The following is a 16,629-nucleotide window of genomic DNA, read 5'->3' as shown; positions in this document are numbered from 1 at the left end:
CTGTCTGCTATTCACTGGTGTATTACAGTTTGTGAGCCATTTTACACCCAGAAAATACCCAGTGGACCGTAAATAAATGTTTACCCATCCATGTGAGATCTATGTCACATCTGAACTCACCTAACCTGATCATCAGTGATAAAACCTGCACTCTCATGGCCTCTCTCCCTATAAACGCCTAGACAGGTTCCAAGCTGAGCCTACTTCAGTATTGACTTCGTCGACTAAAACTATGACAATTTCGTCAACAAATAAAAACTAGACTAAAATGTTAGTGAGGGACGAGTGGAGAAGAGATCCAGTAGAACTAAAATACAGATCTGCTATTTTCAGCATGCAACCAAGTGTAAAATCAGCCATTACGACGGCATCAAGGCACCGCCAAAATACACTTTAGTGACTAAAACTAGACAAAAAAAAATAAAAATCAGATGACTAAAATATGGCTAAAACTAAATGGAATTTTATTCAAAAGACAGACTAAAACTAAATACAAATTTGCTGAGCCTACGACAGTACTGTAGTTCCCGGTGCTACAGTTTGGAGGTCGAGTTCTGTTCTTTAGAAAATAGCCAACTGAAACGTTACGACTGTTTTGAGCTGTTGATTAAAAAAAAATTGTCCCCCCCATTCAAAACCGATTGTCTACAATGAATCTGCCTTGGCCAGGACACTAGAATATATCTGAACACTTGAGCATAGCTGGACTCCTATTCATCAGGGGACCTGGCTCTGTTATTTAGGGGATTTAGGGGATAGAATTCTAGTCTTTGAATACTGTCATAACTGACCTTTTTTTTAAATGTATCTGTTTTGTTGCCTGTAATATGATTTAGTTTTAATTCCCCATTGGGGATTAACAAAGTGAATTATCTATCATCTATCTAATTATTACAGTTCACCTTGATCGAACGATAAATACAGTTAACTCTTACCCTGCCAGAGTTTTTTCAGAACAGTCTGTAGCCTCTGCCAGGGTTTTGACCGATTTTGGTACCTTTTCGCATAGCCACAAAACATTTTTCTCAAGTATGATTGATCCCCAGAAAATTTCTAATCACAGATGAGATTCAGGTGTGGTTTCACAAATGTCAACGAGGTCAATTTGACCTTGTTATCATGTGTTGTTTGATGTTTGAAAATAGCTCAAAACCAGTAGTTTCAAACCAAAAAACATTGTGAATTGTTTGTCCGTTTCAATTTTAACATTGAAGTGGATGGAGCAGCAAATCTTTGGAAATTGTTATCTCCTTATTCGTTTGGAATATCGAAAAGGTGTCAATACTAAATAATTAGAGAATCTTTTTAGAAAAAAATTTTTTTTGAATTTTTTTTTTTTTTTTCAGGACGTTTTTAAACGTCTTTGGCAGGCAACAGCTAATTTCTCAAAGACGTTTATAAACGTCTTTGGCAGTTATAGAGTTAACAGCATTTCCAAGGCCCCTGGAGTAATCCACCCAACACATCACAGACAACATTGCATACCGATACAACCCCTGAATAACTCATTTCTAGGCGTTTTCCGGCTACATCATATACGACCACAGAGGACGGGACCCAGTGTGTGGCGTTCTCCTCTTGCACATCCCGAAGGCGTCATCACGTTGACAACATGTCAACATTGGCAAGCAGAGAGTTAAACAAACAACCACCATCCTCCCACAGCTCCATCCCTCTGCTCCCTGGCCAAGAGGAGACTCCATCACTGAGACTATTCCCCTCCTGCAGTGTTGATTTTGTCGACTAAAACTATGACGAAAAATGTCCCGTCGACTACCTTTTTTCACTGACGAAAACTTAAAAAAAAAAGGCAACATATAAAGACCAAAATGTTAGGGAGTGACTAATGGAGAAGAGATCCAGTAGAAGTTTGGTTGCGCTCGGGTGTTGCGCTCTGAAAATAGCAGATCTACAAGTTCACAACGGGTCGCGCTGCGACACGTTGTGAGCTTGTAGATCGGCTATTTTCAGCATGCAACCAAGTGTAAAATCAGCCATCACGACGCCATCAAGGCACCGCCAAGATACATATATTTAGTCGACAAAAACTAGACAAAAATTAAAACATTTTAGATGACTAAAATATGACTAAAACTGTGGTCATCACAGTGATGGAAGCTCACTTAAAGGGATACTTCACTTTCAAATAAAATAAACATTTAAAAAAATATTTTAAAAAAATGAAAGAAGTTATGGCAAAATCACGGCCCCCTCACACATTAGTAGGACACTCTAATGCGTGAGGGGGCCGTGATTTTTCCATTACTTTTTTCATTTATTTTTTATATATTTTTTAAATGTTTATTTTATTTGAAAGTGGAGTATCCCTTTAAGTGCATAGTCCTATTTATAGGTTATTAATGTCATCACGTGTCTCGCTAGCCAATCACAGTGCTGGATAGAGTCAGCCAATAGAGTCAGCCAATCACAGTACAGCTAGGGGTGAACTAATGAGCCAATCACAGTACCGCAAATGTGTACCAATGAGGTGTCCCAACCCCACTTATAGGGTCGGCTACACCGCCCAAAAATCTGCTGTCAAAATCTACACTGCCCCCCCCCTGTCCCTCTGGGCTGCATGTGACCAGGCTGGGAGGGACAGACAGACAGACAGCGGCCTGACGCCCCAGCCTCAGTGACAGACACCTCCCCACAGGTGAGGAGGATGCACCTCCCCACAGGTGAGGAGGATGCACCTCCCCACGGGTGAGGAGGATGCACCTCCCCACGGGTGAGGAGGATGCACCTCCCCACGGGTGAGGAGGATGCACCTCCCCATAGGGACCTGGAGCTGAGCAACATGCTTCCACAGAGGACACTGCTGCTGGCTTCTATACGGAATACAAATGACTGAAACCAGCCGTGGTGACTGAGAACTTTAAAGGGATAGTTCAAAAATTTATTCATGGATATTTTTTTCAGTTTTTGTCTCATTCCTAAGGCAATAGTTTGATGACCAGCGGACCGGTAGGCAGCGGTTCCGGTAGGAGACACAAAGGAGACTCGTTTGTGTCTCCTACCGGAACCGCTGCCGGTCATCAAATGATTGGCTTAGGAATGAGACAAAAACAAAAAAAATAACCATTAATTCAAGTCTCCATGGAGTGACTAATCCATAGGGGAAAAAAAAGCATTTTTGGGGTGAACTATCCCTTTAATCCATGTGTCAGAATGTCCTTTGACAATCCCACATCATCACTCAGAGGTCCCGTCAATAAAACAAACCCTGGTTCCCTGGGTGTCATCATCATCATCATCATAACACCACAGAACAGAGGAGAGACAAACCCTGTGGCTTCTTCTTCCACACACTGCAGTTTGACGGTCAAACATTCACTCAAACAGCCTGGGCTCTGCTCTGTCCGGAAAACACCCAGCAACACACACACACACACACACACAGATTGGTCTGGTAATCCTATTAGACCTGCTTACAGGAGCTGCTGGCAATGCCATCCCACGTGCACCCGCTCGCTCGCTGGCTGAGGCACAGGAACACATGCCAGATTTGCACAGAGAAAAGAAAAACAGACACGCCCCAGAGGCACACATCATACAGTATTACAGAACATGACATTATTGTGGACATAAACAGTGCATAGCCGCCATCTAGTTTCGGCCCGAGTTCATCTCTCCAGCGAAGCAAAAAAATACATTTGAGATTCTAGCTACAGTACATTTATATAGCAACATAGGTTTTTCAGATTTAGAACAGTAGTTATCAAAAATAGCAGATCTGCAAGCTCACAGCACTTTGTGCTGCGCTAGCGAGCTTCTACGTCTGCTATTTTAGGTTTTTTATATATCGAAAATGTTTGGAAACTTTCGTTGGCTATTCAAAAATAGCAGATATACAAGTATAAAATAATGGTTATAGCGTTCACCGCTGTATCTTCAAGATGGCGGCTCGGATTTGGAAAGGGTTTTCGCTGGCCGTTTCACACAGATCCCCTGTGTGTTTAGAACCAAATGAACGCGCACTTTTAACTTATTTAGCGAGGTCTGTGGCGACATGAAAAAAAAAAACAACAACAATAAAACTCTGGCACTGGTGAGTACATTATGATATTAACCTCTGGCATGGAATGTGTTAATGGGTAATTGATAGGAAGAAAAGTCATTTTGGGGGTGAACTGTCCCTTTACGGTTTCCTTGGCAACGGGCGCTACAGAGGGGCCAGTAGAGCAGAGAGAGAGAGAGGGACGAGAGAGAGACGGAGAGGAAGAGAATGTTCACTGACCGTGGCCGGGGCTCAGAGCCATGTTGCCTGAATTCAGGGCTTCATCAAAACGGCCGAATATCGTCTGTAACCTGCAGAGAGACACAGAAAGACAGAGATGTTAAGACCAAGACCAAGTCAAATAAAATGTTATTCATTAAGTGTACAGTATATATTATAACCATCCATTAAAGCAAGTGGTTCTCCAAACTTTTTAGCTCACGACCCCAAAAGCCCCAAAATTATACGTTTGCCCCGGGACCCAAACTTAGTGAAAATAGCCGATCTACAAGTTCACAACGCGTCGCATAGCGACGCGTTGTGAGCTTGTAGATCGGCTATTTTCACTACTTCTTAAAGTTTTAAAAAATATATATATTGTTTATGGAAATTATTATTAAGATTGTTTTAATTTTATTTATGAAATACTTTAGAAAAAACTTTTTTTTAAATCTTTTGAAAGATTTATTTTGTTGTTGTAGGAAACGGAAAAAAGGAGATATTTACAGTCGCAACCCATAAAAATGTGTCTGCGACCCAAAGATGGGTCCCGAGCCACTGTTTGGGAAACAATGCATTAAAAGGATGTGTTAACACTGGTTTCTTTCTAAATTGGCCTGAAAAAAACATCTATCAGGAGACCATGAGATTTTCCCATCTCTTTTGTACATAAAGTGTTTGTATGTGTCGATGACATGTATTATTGTGTACATTTGTTATGTTATGTTGATGAATTGAATACATAGGACCACAATGGAAACATTTTTGTGTTATCCTTCTAGCTTTAATGTCTTACTGTACCGCGTGCCGTTTACATTTCTGACCAATTCAGTATTCAATCAAACAAACAATGGTAAAACATGATGATATATCTACTTTTGCACACACACACACACACACACACACACACACAGAATCTGTGTCATTTTTAGATTTCTTTGGCTATTCAAAAATCGTGAGAGTTTGAATTTTTGAATATAATATGTATTTTTAAAGGAAACATTTGTAACTCAAATCTTTGCTTCTGGGGGATTCTACAATGTCTTCAAAATCCTAACATTTTTTTGAAAAACGTATGTTTCTATATCAGTGGTTCTCAAACTTTTTTCATGTCAAGGAGCCCCAAAATGATATGTATTTGGCCGCGGACCCCCCATCTCAAAATATTTCGTAATATGGACCCCCAAGGGACCCCCAAGCAAAGATTTGAGTCACAAATCCTCACGATTTTTCAAAGAAATAGCCAAAGAAATCTAAAATGACAGATGCGTTCCCAGTCTTAATGGGTTGAACACTTTGCTGTGTATATATAATAGTCTATTAAAACAATAACAGGCCGATTTCTAAATTGCCAGGCACTTCAAAAGGTCAGAAGAAAACTGTCTTTACACTTTCTGGCATCCAAGAAAATAATGTAAAAATAACAAAAAGTTTATTCTGTCGCTGACTTTATTTTATTTTGGCTTTAGTTTTATGTGAAGCACTTTGTATCGTTGAAGTACTTTCTAAAGTCATTCATCATATATATCATGTATTATTGTATTTCAAGATCCCCCCCCCTCCCATTCTTTTCCAATGACTACATGCTTTCCATAAGCCATAAGGTCCCATATGATCAAATTCTTCTCTCTCTTTTTTCCTGTTTTCCATTGTTGTTTTTGCACTCGTGGCTGTAAAAAAAACCACTGAAAATGTGTGCGATCTCTTTCTTGTGCCGTTTTGTCCAGTTCAGCTGCACACAAAAAAAAACCTCGTCAGTGTTTTACAACCAAAGCCATTCACAACTCCATCCTGTTTAACGAGGTTAATAGAATCAACCACCACGTCAGAGCAAGTTACACTCAATTGAGTAACATTGGAGCTCACAGAGAATCTAAGTGTGTTTCAAACGCTGCTGAAGAACCCTTCACAAAGTAAATTAACCCATTAACACCGGGGAAAGCATCTGTGTCATTTTTTTAATTTCTTTGGCTATTCAAAAAATAGCAGATCTACAAGCTCGTAGCACGGCACCGAGTGCCGCGCTACAAGCTTGTAGATCTGCTATTTTTTGGGGGGGAAATCATGTGTGCAAATCTTTGAATTTATATATTCTCAAATCTTTGCTTCTGTGGAGGTCCCTGGAACAAGATACAAATACATCTAATTTTGGGGGTCCTTGACACAAAAGTATAAGAACTACTGTCATTATAGCAACATAAGTTTCTTCAAAAAACTGTTAGGATTTAAAGACATTTGTAGAATCCCCAGAAGATTTGAGTTATAAATGCACAAATTTTCACTATTTTTCAAAAATAGCAGATCTACAAGCTCATAGCTCTATGAGCTTGTAGATCTGCTATTTTTGAATAGCCAAAGAAATGTTAAAATGACACAGATGCGTGCCCGGTTCTTAATGGATTAATGGCGTCTGCAGTGTTGCTACTGGCTGTATTGTATAAGAAAATAAACAACTTGAGTAAGCACAAAATGACCAGTAAATGAGGCCATGGTGAAATGTATTGTTCCTGCCAGCAGGCTGTCAACAAACAGCCTTACTAAAGAGAGGACCATGATAAATGAACGGAATATGGTTTATGGTTTATTTATACTCCACTTCTCCTAAAGCACTGATTCTCAACTTTTTTTTTTATTTAAAGGACCCACACAGCTTGTTATGCATTAGACCAGTGGTTGCCAAACTGAGGGTCGGACCCCATATTTTGGGGGGTCCCCAGATGATTAGCTTAAAGGTAGGGTAAGTGATATTTTTTGGTCAAAACAAAAAGTATTTTGTTAAAAGGTTAAAATACTATATTTTGATAGTAATCATTGCTATAGAGTGTTTGTTCAGTAACAGGAGTCTCCCCGTCTCTCCAGCTCTTTAATAAACAGACAATAACGTTTTCGGTAGGTGTCAAAATCTCAGCCAATCAGGAGAAAGTACCAATTTTTAAGCTTAATTTGTAGAGTGTTCCAGTTCCAATTTTGCCTGCTCATTTCTTAGTGTCATCACTTCCAATTTCACTTGTTTAATCTGTATCCTGATTGAGTTCTCTGTCCTGGTTGGATAAAATTGGAAATGAAACTGAAACTGAAACGAAAATGCATTTTCTGTTTAATAAAGAGGTGGAGAGACAAGGAGACTCCTAATACTGAACAAACACTCTATAGCAATGAGTACTATCAGAATATAGAGCTATTTAACAATTATTTAAACCAATGCAAATCACTTACCCTACCTTTAATGTGCGACATTGTTTTCTCACTCAACAGTAAACAAACCAACATACAGTATAAGTGTATACAGGGTATCTGCACATTTATAATTTAATTACTTTTAAGACCCGTTTCATACCAAATTGGCCAAATTGTCAAATATTACGTAAGAAAGAGGCACACGTTGTCAAAATAGCCGATCTACAAGCTCACAACGCCTCGCAGCGTTGTTAAAATAACATTTATGGGGAATGGGCCATGAATGTTGGGATGGGAACGATGCAAGCTTTTGCTATTTTCAGTACTTTTACTTCTTCTCCACTACATCTCAGAGGCAAATATTGTACTTTTACTCCGCTACAATTATTTGCGAGGCCCCCCTCCCTGGGTGCCAGGATGGCAGAAACACTGTCCAGGGGTGTGCCATCAGAATAGTCACATCAGGGACCACGTGTCAGGGTTAATGTAGTTAAACCTTCTCCTAACCTCAACCAAACTCTAATATAAACCCTGTCCTTTAAAACTGAAAACTAACACTAGGACAGACGCTTCAGAATTGGGGTCCAGTAAAAATGGCCTCAATTTGCAGGACTGTCCTCATCTTTCTATCCTTGGAGGACTCGGAGGACATTTGGGACTTTAATAGATGAATGTACAATGTGTGCGCACGCACGCAAACGCACACGCACACACACACACACACACACACACACACACACACACACACACACACAGCTTTGACCTACAGACAGTGAAGGTGTGGTGAATCCCCAGTGAACACAACAGCACATGTGTCCCCGGCAAAGAGAGTGTGTGTGTGTGTGTGTGTGTGTGTAGGTGGGTGTGTCTAGCATGTCACCAATACTGATGGAGCTGTAGCCACAACGAGACACGAATACCAACATCCAACCAGTGAAACACACACACACACACACACACACACACACACACACACACACACACTGAATCACACGCCAGATAAAAAGAGATTAATGGTGGGAATTGCCTGCATACTGAAGAGGCAGAGGGATCTCTCAGAGTTCAGCCTGGCAGACAGACATATAAATCATAATGTAAACATGTCACGTCCAACATTTCAGACAGACACACACACAGGCTGACACTACAGCCATACAACAAGCACATCAAACCAACAACACACCCCAGACATAACATAACGGTATGGCAGTCTGTCAGAGAGCAGGGCACGCTCCGATCTCCTGCCTGTTACTAGGTAAGTCACACACACGCGCGCGCGTGTGTGTGTGCTAGAATGGAAGCCATACGAACCGTCCTGTCTGTCTGTCTGTCTGGTCCTGTCTCCCCAATCAGTGGTTAGTGACGAGCGGCGCACGGCATCTCCTCGCGTCCTTCCTCCCTAGCTGCCTCTGGTCATTATTAGCATTTTAATTTGCCTGGCAGCCAGTGGCTGCTGTGTGCGGTTAGGTTAGGTTAGTTTAGCGTTAGCCCCCCTTTTGTTGCTAGTTAGCGGTCGCGGCGCTTTGCTTTCCCCCTAAAAACAACAGAGCTGCTCCTGATAGGCTGCCCTGCTACCTTGAAGCACCGTGCTAGCTTTAGTGGCACGCGGCGCGCAACCCCGCAGTTCTGCTACCACTCTCTCTCTTTGTATCCAACATGGTGCAGTGAGTCCGACAGGGTGGGAGAGACAGAGAGACAGAGAGAGAGGGAGAGGGAGAGAAAGAGAAAGAGAGAGAGAGAGAAAGAGAGGGAGAGAAAGAGAAAGAGAAAAAAAGAGAGAGAGAGAGGGAGAGGGAGAGGGAGACAGAGAGAGAGAGACAGAGAGAGAGAAAGAGAGAGAAAGAGAGAGAAAGAGAGAGAGGGATAGAGAGAGAGACAGAGCAGGAGGGAAAGCAGGGGACTGGGTTTGCATCCACAGTCATACGGTATTATGCACTGTATACAAACACACACGCTGAAGAGTTAAATCTCACACTGGGCCTTTGTGTGTGTGTGTGTGTGTGTGTGTGTGTGTGTGTGTGTGTGTGTGTGTGTGTGTGTGTGTGTGTGTGTGTGTGTGTGTGTGTGTGTGTGTGTGTGTGTGTGTGTGTGTGTGTGTGTGTGGCAGTTTCTGTGACAAGCCGCAGAGTTGATTCTGTTTCCCTTTACATAACCACACACACACACACACACAGTGTGTCCAGGGAGGGGGAGGGGACATGACGCTAGCGGCAAGGAAAGAGAAGCAGAGGAGGAGAGAGAGAGAGAGAGAGAGAGAGAGAGAGACCGCTCCTCCCCCTCTCTCTTCCTCCTCTCTCCTTGGCCCATATTAATTCTCTCTCTCTCTCTACATGTCATATAAATCCAAACTCCCTTCTTCATAACTTGCCGAGGCAGTCACCCCTCCACCTCTCTCTCCCTCTCTGTCAGTAAAATTACATAATAAACAGATTGGTCTTCAAAACAGTTCTCTCTGTCATGGCTCTACCTCTCTCTACCTCTGTGTGTGTTATGTGATTCCAGTTCTGGTGTCCTGATATGTGATCTGTTCTGCATGCAGGGCCCTGCTGGCTGCAGCACTGGATTCCACTCACTCACTCTCTCACACACACACACACACACACACACACACCCCCACACACACACACACACACACACACACACACACACACACACACACACACACACACACACACACACACACACACACACACACACACACACACACACACACACACACACACACACACACACACACACACACACACACACACACACACACACACACACACACACACACAGGGTGCAGTGATGCCTAAACCAGTGGTTCTCAAACTCGTGAAGTAGTACAATGTTTTCCAGGTATAAAGAAAAATGGTATAAACCTGAGTTGCGAACTTGTCTCATGAGGGACAGGTACAGGATAGAACCTTATGTGTAAAGTATGATTGAAGCAAAAGACAACGATCTACTCTGTCAGGAACATGAGCATTAGCTCTAGGTAGGTTTAATGCTACTCCAGAGGAAGAGAGATACTGTTTTTTTTTGTGAACTTGGTGAAATTGAAATGAGGTCCACTTTTTGTTTTATTGCTCTAAATATGATGATATAAGAGTGCCACGCTATGAGCTCGTAGATCTGCTATTTTTGAAAAAAAATCATGAACATGTGTGCAACTGCAAATCTTTGAATGTATATTTTTTTAAAGCGAACATTTGTAACTCAAATCTTTGCTTCTGGGGGGGGGTTCCTGGAACAACATATTTTCTCTTTAAAAAATAAATATATTCAAAGACTTGCTCAAATGTTCACGATTTAGCCACTTAAACCCAGAGTCCCTCAGTGTATTTTCCGTTTTCGCTCTACAGTCTACACTACATCTTTTCGCTGAAAACAGCTGATCTACAAAGACCTGATATTTTCTGCGAAGGTTTTCCTCAGAACACTGATACTGGGGTTTATTAATACCTGGAACGCATCTGTGTCACTTTAGATGTCTTTGGCTATTCAAAAATAGCAGATATACAAGCTCATAGCGCGGCACCGAGTGCCGCGCTATGAACTTGTAGAACTGCTATTTTTGAAAAATCGTGAAAACATTTTTTTTTCGATTTTTTTCCAAAAACTGTTAGGATTTAGATTTTTTTTTAAGAATCGCCTCAGGTCTTAAAGGGTTAAGTGGTTTAAAGAGACGCTGGTAGAGATGGTGAGCAATCCATCAACATTGCCCTAGCCTCGATCTCCAGGCTTTTAGTTTTTTTAGTTTTGCTCAAAAATAAAAGCCTGGACCAGCGAGTCGGTGTTCCGGGTATATAGGAAGTGTTTCATTTACCCAACCAACCAGAGCGCAGTGGGCGTCGCTCCAAATGTTGTGCTGACGGGGCCGGGGCTGACGGACAGATCGGTGAACCAATGGGATAAGGTGCATTCTCTCTCCACTGATTTTAAACCCGCCCCTCTAGACAGGAAAGCAGGAAGGCTAGGGCAGCCTAACATCGCCCAGGCACAAAGATCACATCTATTTTTTCCCCCCCAATTTTCCCCATTTCTGGAGTCCCAACATTTTTACGAGTCACATTGATTCAGACAGACACACATGGACTTGAACTCTCATGGCAGGCTGTTGAACCCATCCCACCCCTCCCCCCACACACACACCCACACACACAGCATGTTTACACTGGAGACAGCATTAATACGCTCGACATATGACACAGATACCGCACAATTCTCTTTCTCTCTCTCACACACACACACACACACACACACTGAAGTGAGCAGTCATAGACAGACATAGACACACAGAGAGAGAGAGAGAGGGGGAGAGAGAGAGACACAGAGAATGAGCCAGAGAGAGAGAGTGTGTGCTTAGAATAACTCCTGACATATTACACGTAACCACGACGACGCGACCACTCAGTGGAGCGGTTGCCACTTAAAAGACCACACACACACACACACACACACACACACACACACACACACAGTAGGCTGTTCCAAGCACTTGTTCACCCCGTCTCTCTCCGAGTCTCCCCCTCCCTCGCAGTGTGTATTGTGTCGAGAATAAAGTGTCTCTGTGTGTGTGTTTCTGCGTGTGTGTGTGCTTGTGTGTGTATGTGTGTGTGTGTGTGTGTGAGAGAGAGAGAGAGAGCTGGTGCATGGTGTGGCCTGGGACAGACACGCTGCCAAAACCACGGGACATACACAAATACACACAAATGTGTATCAGCACAACTAGACAGACACACACACTCACCGTGCGGCTGGCAGTCCTCTCTTGCCCAGGTCCGCTCTGACCCTCTCTCCAATGTGACGATACACATCCACCAGCGTCGATATGGACGCCTCGCGTACCTACACACACACACACACACACACACACACACACACACACAAAACATTAGTATTATATATCAGAAACCTCTTATCTCGATATTCTAACTTTTTGTTTTTTTCGCCCTACTTGATCATACTACAGCATCGCACAAAGGCATCAAAAGTAGCAGATCTACAAGCTCCAAACGCACCGCGAAGCGTCGCGTTTTGAGCTTGTAGACTTTTTTTTTTGTTGTACTTTTGCAATTTTTCAATATTTTTAGTTTTTTTGTCCCCAGCAAAAGGTGTTAATATAGCGTCACAATCATTTTAACCACTTTAACCATTATTTAAACTTTAGCTATTAAAAAATAGCAGATATACAAGCTCATAGCGCGCGTCACTTCGAGCTTGTAGATCTGCTAATTTTGAAAAATCACGCGCAAATCTTTGAATATATATATTTTTTAAACAAACATTTTTAACTCAAATCTTTGTTTCTGGGGGTTCCCTGGAACAATATTTTTGAGATGGGGGTCTATGGCCAAATACATACTATTTTGGACATGAAAAAGTTTCATATTTTCGCCGCAAAAAACATGCTTCCATAGAAGACATTCTTGGCTTCGATCTATGGAATCTAAATGATTGAAATCAGTCGTGGCGACTGATAACTTTCATTCACGTCTACTCCTGCCGTGCAGAAAACCAAGATCACGGTGCTTCGCGCCGGCTAACGGCAACAGCGGCTTCCGGCAACACGCACGCCCTGACGTGCACGGGCCTGATCACTGCTGCTTTGAGGTCAAACTATTATTATGCTTAAATCAACTTGTTTTCCTCCTCCTGACACATAAACAAACAAGTCTGTGACCTGTGTCAACTCTCACCTCTCTGACACACACACACACACACACACACAGACAGACTTAAATCATCACACACATGCCTTTGCGCACACTCATTTAAGTGTCTGGTTCATTCATGTGTGTGCGTCTAATGTGTGTGTATTAGCGTCTGGGATGGTTAATCTGGGGATGTCTGCTGGGGGTTATTTTAAAAGCACTGGGATTACAGTTCATTTCCGACACAGACACACAGATTAACTCCTTTCTCCTCCGACACTGTGACACATTGACAACTATTCCACAACCTCCCAATGCTATATAGAGTCTGGAACTAAACCTCCCGGAAGCCGAGAACGGAGCCCCGTCATCTGTTCATCTTTTCCGTTCATAAAAAATATATTTTAAAATATCTTTCAACCTTGCAAGCTCCTGACGTGACGCCATTTCTGTACGACACTGTTGCACGACAAAGTAAAAAAAACGGGTCTTAACATTAAGACCTGGAACGCATCTGTGTCACTTTAGATGTCTTTGGCTATTAAAAAATAGCAGATATACAAGCTCATAGCGCGGCACCGAGTGCCGCGCTATGAGCTTGTAGATCTGCTATCTTTGAAAAATCGTGGCATTTTTTTTCCGAAAAACTGTTAGGATTTAGAAAACATTTTTAAGAATCGCCTCAGGTTTTAATGGGTTAAGTGGCTAAGGGTTCTGAAACACACACACACACACACACACACACACACACACACACACACACACACACACGTGAAGTCACCAAATATACAGCTCGTAGATGTCACAGTTTGAGCTATGTGAGTGGCTAGATCTGTTGTGAAAGCTGCTGCGATTGGCTAGAGAGGGATGCTGTCAGAACAGAACAACCTCTGGGAGTTCTCGAGGGTCCATCCATCCAGAGTGGGCCGATTAGCTGGAACAGTGTGTGGGCGGATAATGATTGGGTAGAGAATTTGGGGTGTGGGTGGGGAAGCAGATTTCAGCTCAGAGATACAAGCCACTGAGCAGTGTGTGAGTGTGTGTGTGTGTGTGTGTGTGTGTGTGTGTGTGTGTGAGAGAGTGTGGGTGGGTGAAGGGGTATTGTCATTGAGGGGACATGTTTCAGTGGTGTAAAGTCTAATAACATTAATAAAGTCATCAGTGTCAGCTTCACTGTGGCTGCTGCTGAGAGACTAAATACAGCTCTGAGCGCAAGCCACGGCCCGCCCGCACGCACGCACGCACGCACGCACGCACGCACACGCACACACACACACACACACACACACACACACACACACACACACACACACACACACACACACACACACGTTAATAGAAGGTGGAGTCTCACCTGTGGATTCTGGTCTCCTGTCAGAGTACAGAGATGAGGAACTATTTTGCTGAGGCTGAGTGGCTGAGCGCCATACCTGAAACAAACAAGCATGGATTAAAGCAAAACAAAATCTGAAAATGTTTGTATGACCTAAGTCCTAAAAAGCCCTGTGAAACAGTGTGAAAGGAGCGCTGATTCCTAACAACACAATATATAAAATGATGATGTTTTAGTAATATTGTTCCTGCTGTGCAGCTGTTCTACATACTGCCAACCAGGTGAAGAAATCACAGATTATCAATGCTTTAACCGTTGCTTTTTGCGAACGCAGCGGAAGGAGGCGCGCAAGTGGAGCTTACTATGAAACCGTGCTCGGCTTGTGTGTGTGTCTGTCCGTCTGTCTGTCTGTCTGTGTGCAGTATTGTGTGCACTGCCTGCACTGCCTGTGTGCAGCCGCCAGAGTGCACTACAGTGTGGCTGAAATCCGCTTGCCCCTGGGTGACTAATTACACCCCTCTGAGAGAAACATAGCAGCTACAGTAAAATATAACACATCTAAAAGCATCTAGACGAGTTCAGCTATTGGGATATCTAAGAATTCCATGTCATTTGTGCATATTTCAGGCCGGATGGCAAGTTGAAAGCGTTCGCTTCCCGCGTTCGCGCGTCTTACTTGTATATGAAATATAAGATGCTTTCTGAACATCTTGCTAGTTTGACCACTTCAAATACTCTAATCCAGGGGTCTTCAACGTTTTTCAGGGCAAGGACCCCCTAGCTGAGAAGGAGATGAAGCAGGGACCCCCCACTACATATTGTGTTCACGTTAAAAAGGTGTGTTTTCAGACATTTAACCACTTAAAGGTTTCATGACGTTCAGTTTTACCACACATTAAAATTCTTTGTCATGGTCCTTCAAACGTGTATAAAAAGTTTTAACAAAAAAATCCACTTCATTGATCCATGGCAGGTGTTTTTCTCTCACATTTCTAAAGCCTTTTTAACTGCAATGAAAAAATAAATCTTTGCCTGAGGGTGTCGCTGTTGAGGGATTTTGCCTGTCAATCATCGCCTCTGCTCCGCCCCCCCCAAAGGAAAGGATAGGGGATGGGAGGAGAGTGGGCGGGATTAATCGCCTGTGACCTCACTGTCGAAGGGCCAAGCTCAGATTACTTTTCAGCCTAATTATTCAGAAAACCCCAGACCACAGAAACTCCACTGAAAGAAAATTCAAAGTTCAGATTTTTTGGGTGTAATTGAGGTCATAAAACCCCCCAAAAAACATAAAAAATAAAAAAAAAGTGAAAATGAATGTCATAGAACCTTTAAACCTTCAATACTTTGTAAGCGTGACCACTTGACCATTGGCTGTGTAAAATAGCCGATCTACAAGCTCACAACGCCTCGCAGCGCGAGGCGTTGTGAGCTTGTAGATCTGCTATTTTCAGCTAATGTTCCCCTCAGAATAGGGTTGCTAGGGTTCAAGAGGTTAGTGTAAAAAAAAGTCCCTATAGCAAAAAGATTTGGCGGCCCCCCTGTAGTTACTCTGAAGACCCCCTAGGGGTCCGGGACCCCCTGTTGAAGACCCCTGCTCTAATCTTAAAATAATAACCCAAAAATAGCCCATCTACAAAGTACAAGCTCTCCATGCGTCTGTGACGTATTCTTCTATTAGAAGACATGCTGGCTTCTGTGGAATCCAAACAACTTCCGAATGACTCGGCTGTTAATTTAGGACGTGACGACATCAAGTGTCAAATCCTGCGTCCTGCTTCCAGGGGAAACGTAAACCTGTACGTCCAGAAAATCCCATGTTCAGCAGCTCTGAAGATGTATTTATTATTATTTATTTTCAGTGCACACACACACACACTTTTGCATTGTTCAGTATTGTAAAGGGTAAGCATACTGTGCTAGTACGACTCCGAGTGCTTCTCACGAGACTCAAAGATCGTGTTAGTCACATGAAATCACTGCAGAAACGTTCAAATCAAGAGCAAGTGAAGATGCAGCACACGCAACACACATCACATGTGAAGTTTGGCGGCTACACGCGACAGTAGCATTCTGGAAGCAATTTTTACCAGTTGTTGGAGCGTTGCTGTGCCATGTGTGTGCTGTGTGCAGTCTACAGTACTTCCCAACTGTGTGTGTGTGTGTGTGTGTGTGTGTGTGTGTGTGTGTGTGTGTGTGTGTGTGTGTGTGTGTGTGTGTGTGTGTGTGTGTGTGTGTGTGTGGACGGTTATGTGATGAGCACA

The 16,629-nt window shown here is 42.8% G+C and overlaps 1 protein-coding gene across 12 annotated transcripts in view; it reads right to left on the bottom strand.

Moving 5' to 3' along the window:
* Nucleotides 1-16,629, bottom strand: part of clasp2 (cytoplasmic linker associated protein 2) — a 139,867-nt gene that overhangs the window by 85,361 nt on the left and 37,877 nt on the right. For 11 of the 12 annotated variants that reach the window (XM_080441464.1, XM_080441469.1, XM_080441470.1 and 8 more), the window contains exons 5-7: nt 14,390-14,465; nt 12,132-12,229; nt 4,241-4,311 (exon numbers count right to left, since the gene is read on the bottom strand). In XM_080441464.1, the coding sequence (XP_080297590.1) occupies nt 4,241-4,311; nt 12,132-12,229; nt 14,390-14,465 (245 nt within the window). Of the gene's footprint in view, nt 1-4,240; nt 4,312-8,703; nt 8,981-12,131; nt 12,230-14,389; nt 14,466-16,629 lie in introns of those variants that run through there. The other variant, XM_080441467.1, reaches the window with a different exon arrangement.

This window comes from Gymnoscopelus braueri (genome assembly GCF_963280865.1).
Source record: "Gymnoscopelus braueri genome assembly, chromosome: 11".
In the NCBI taxonomy this organism is placed as follows: domain Eukaryota; kingdom Metazoa; phylum Chordata; class Actinopteri; order Myctophiformes; family Myctophidae; genus Gymnoscopelus; species Gymnoscopelus braueri.
Note: the sequence above shows the minus strand (reverse complement) of the source record. Positions and strands in the feature narration are given on the sequence as shown.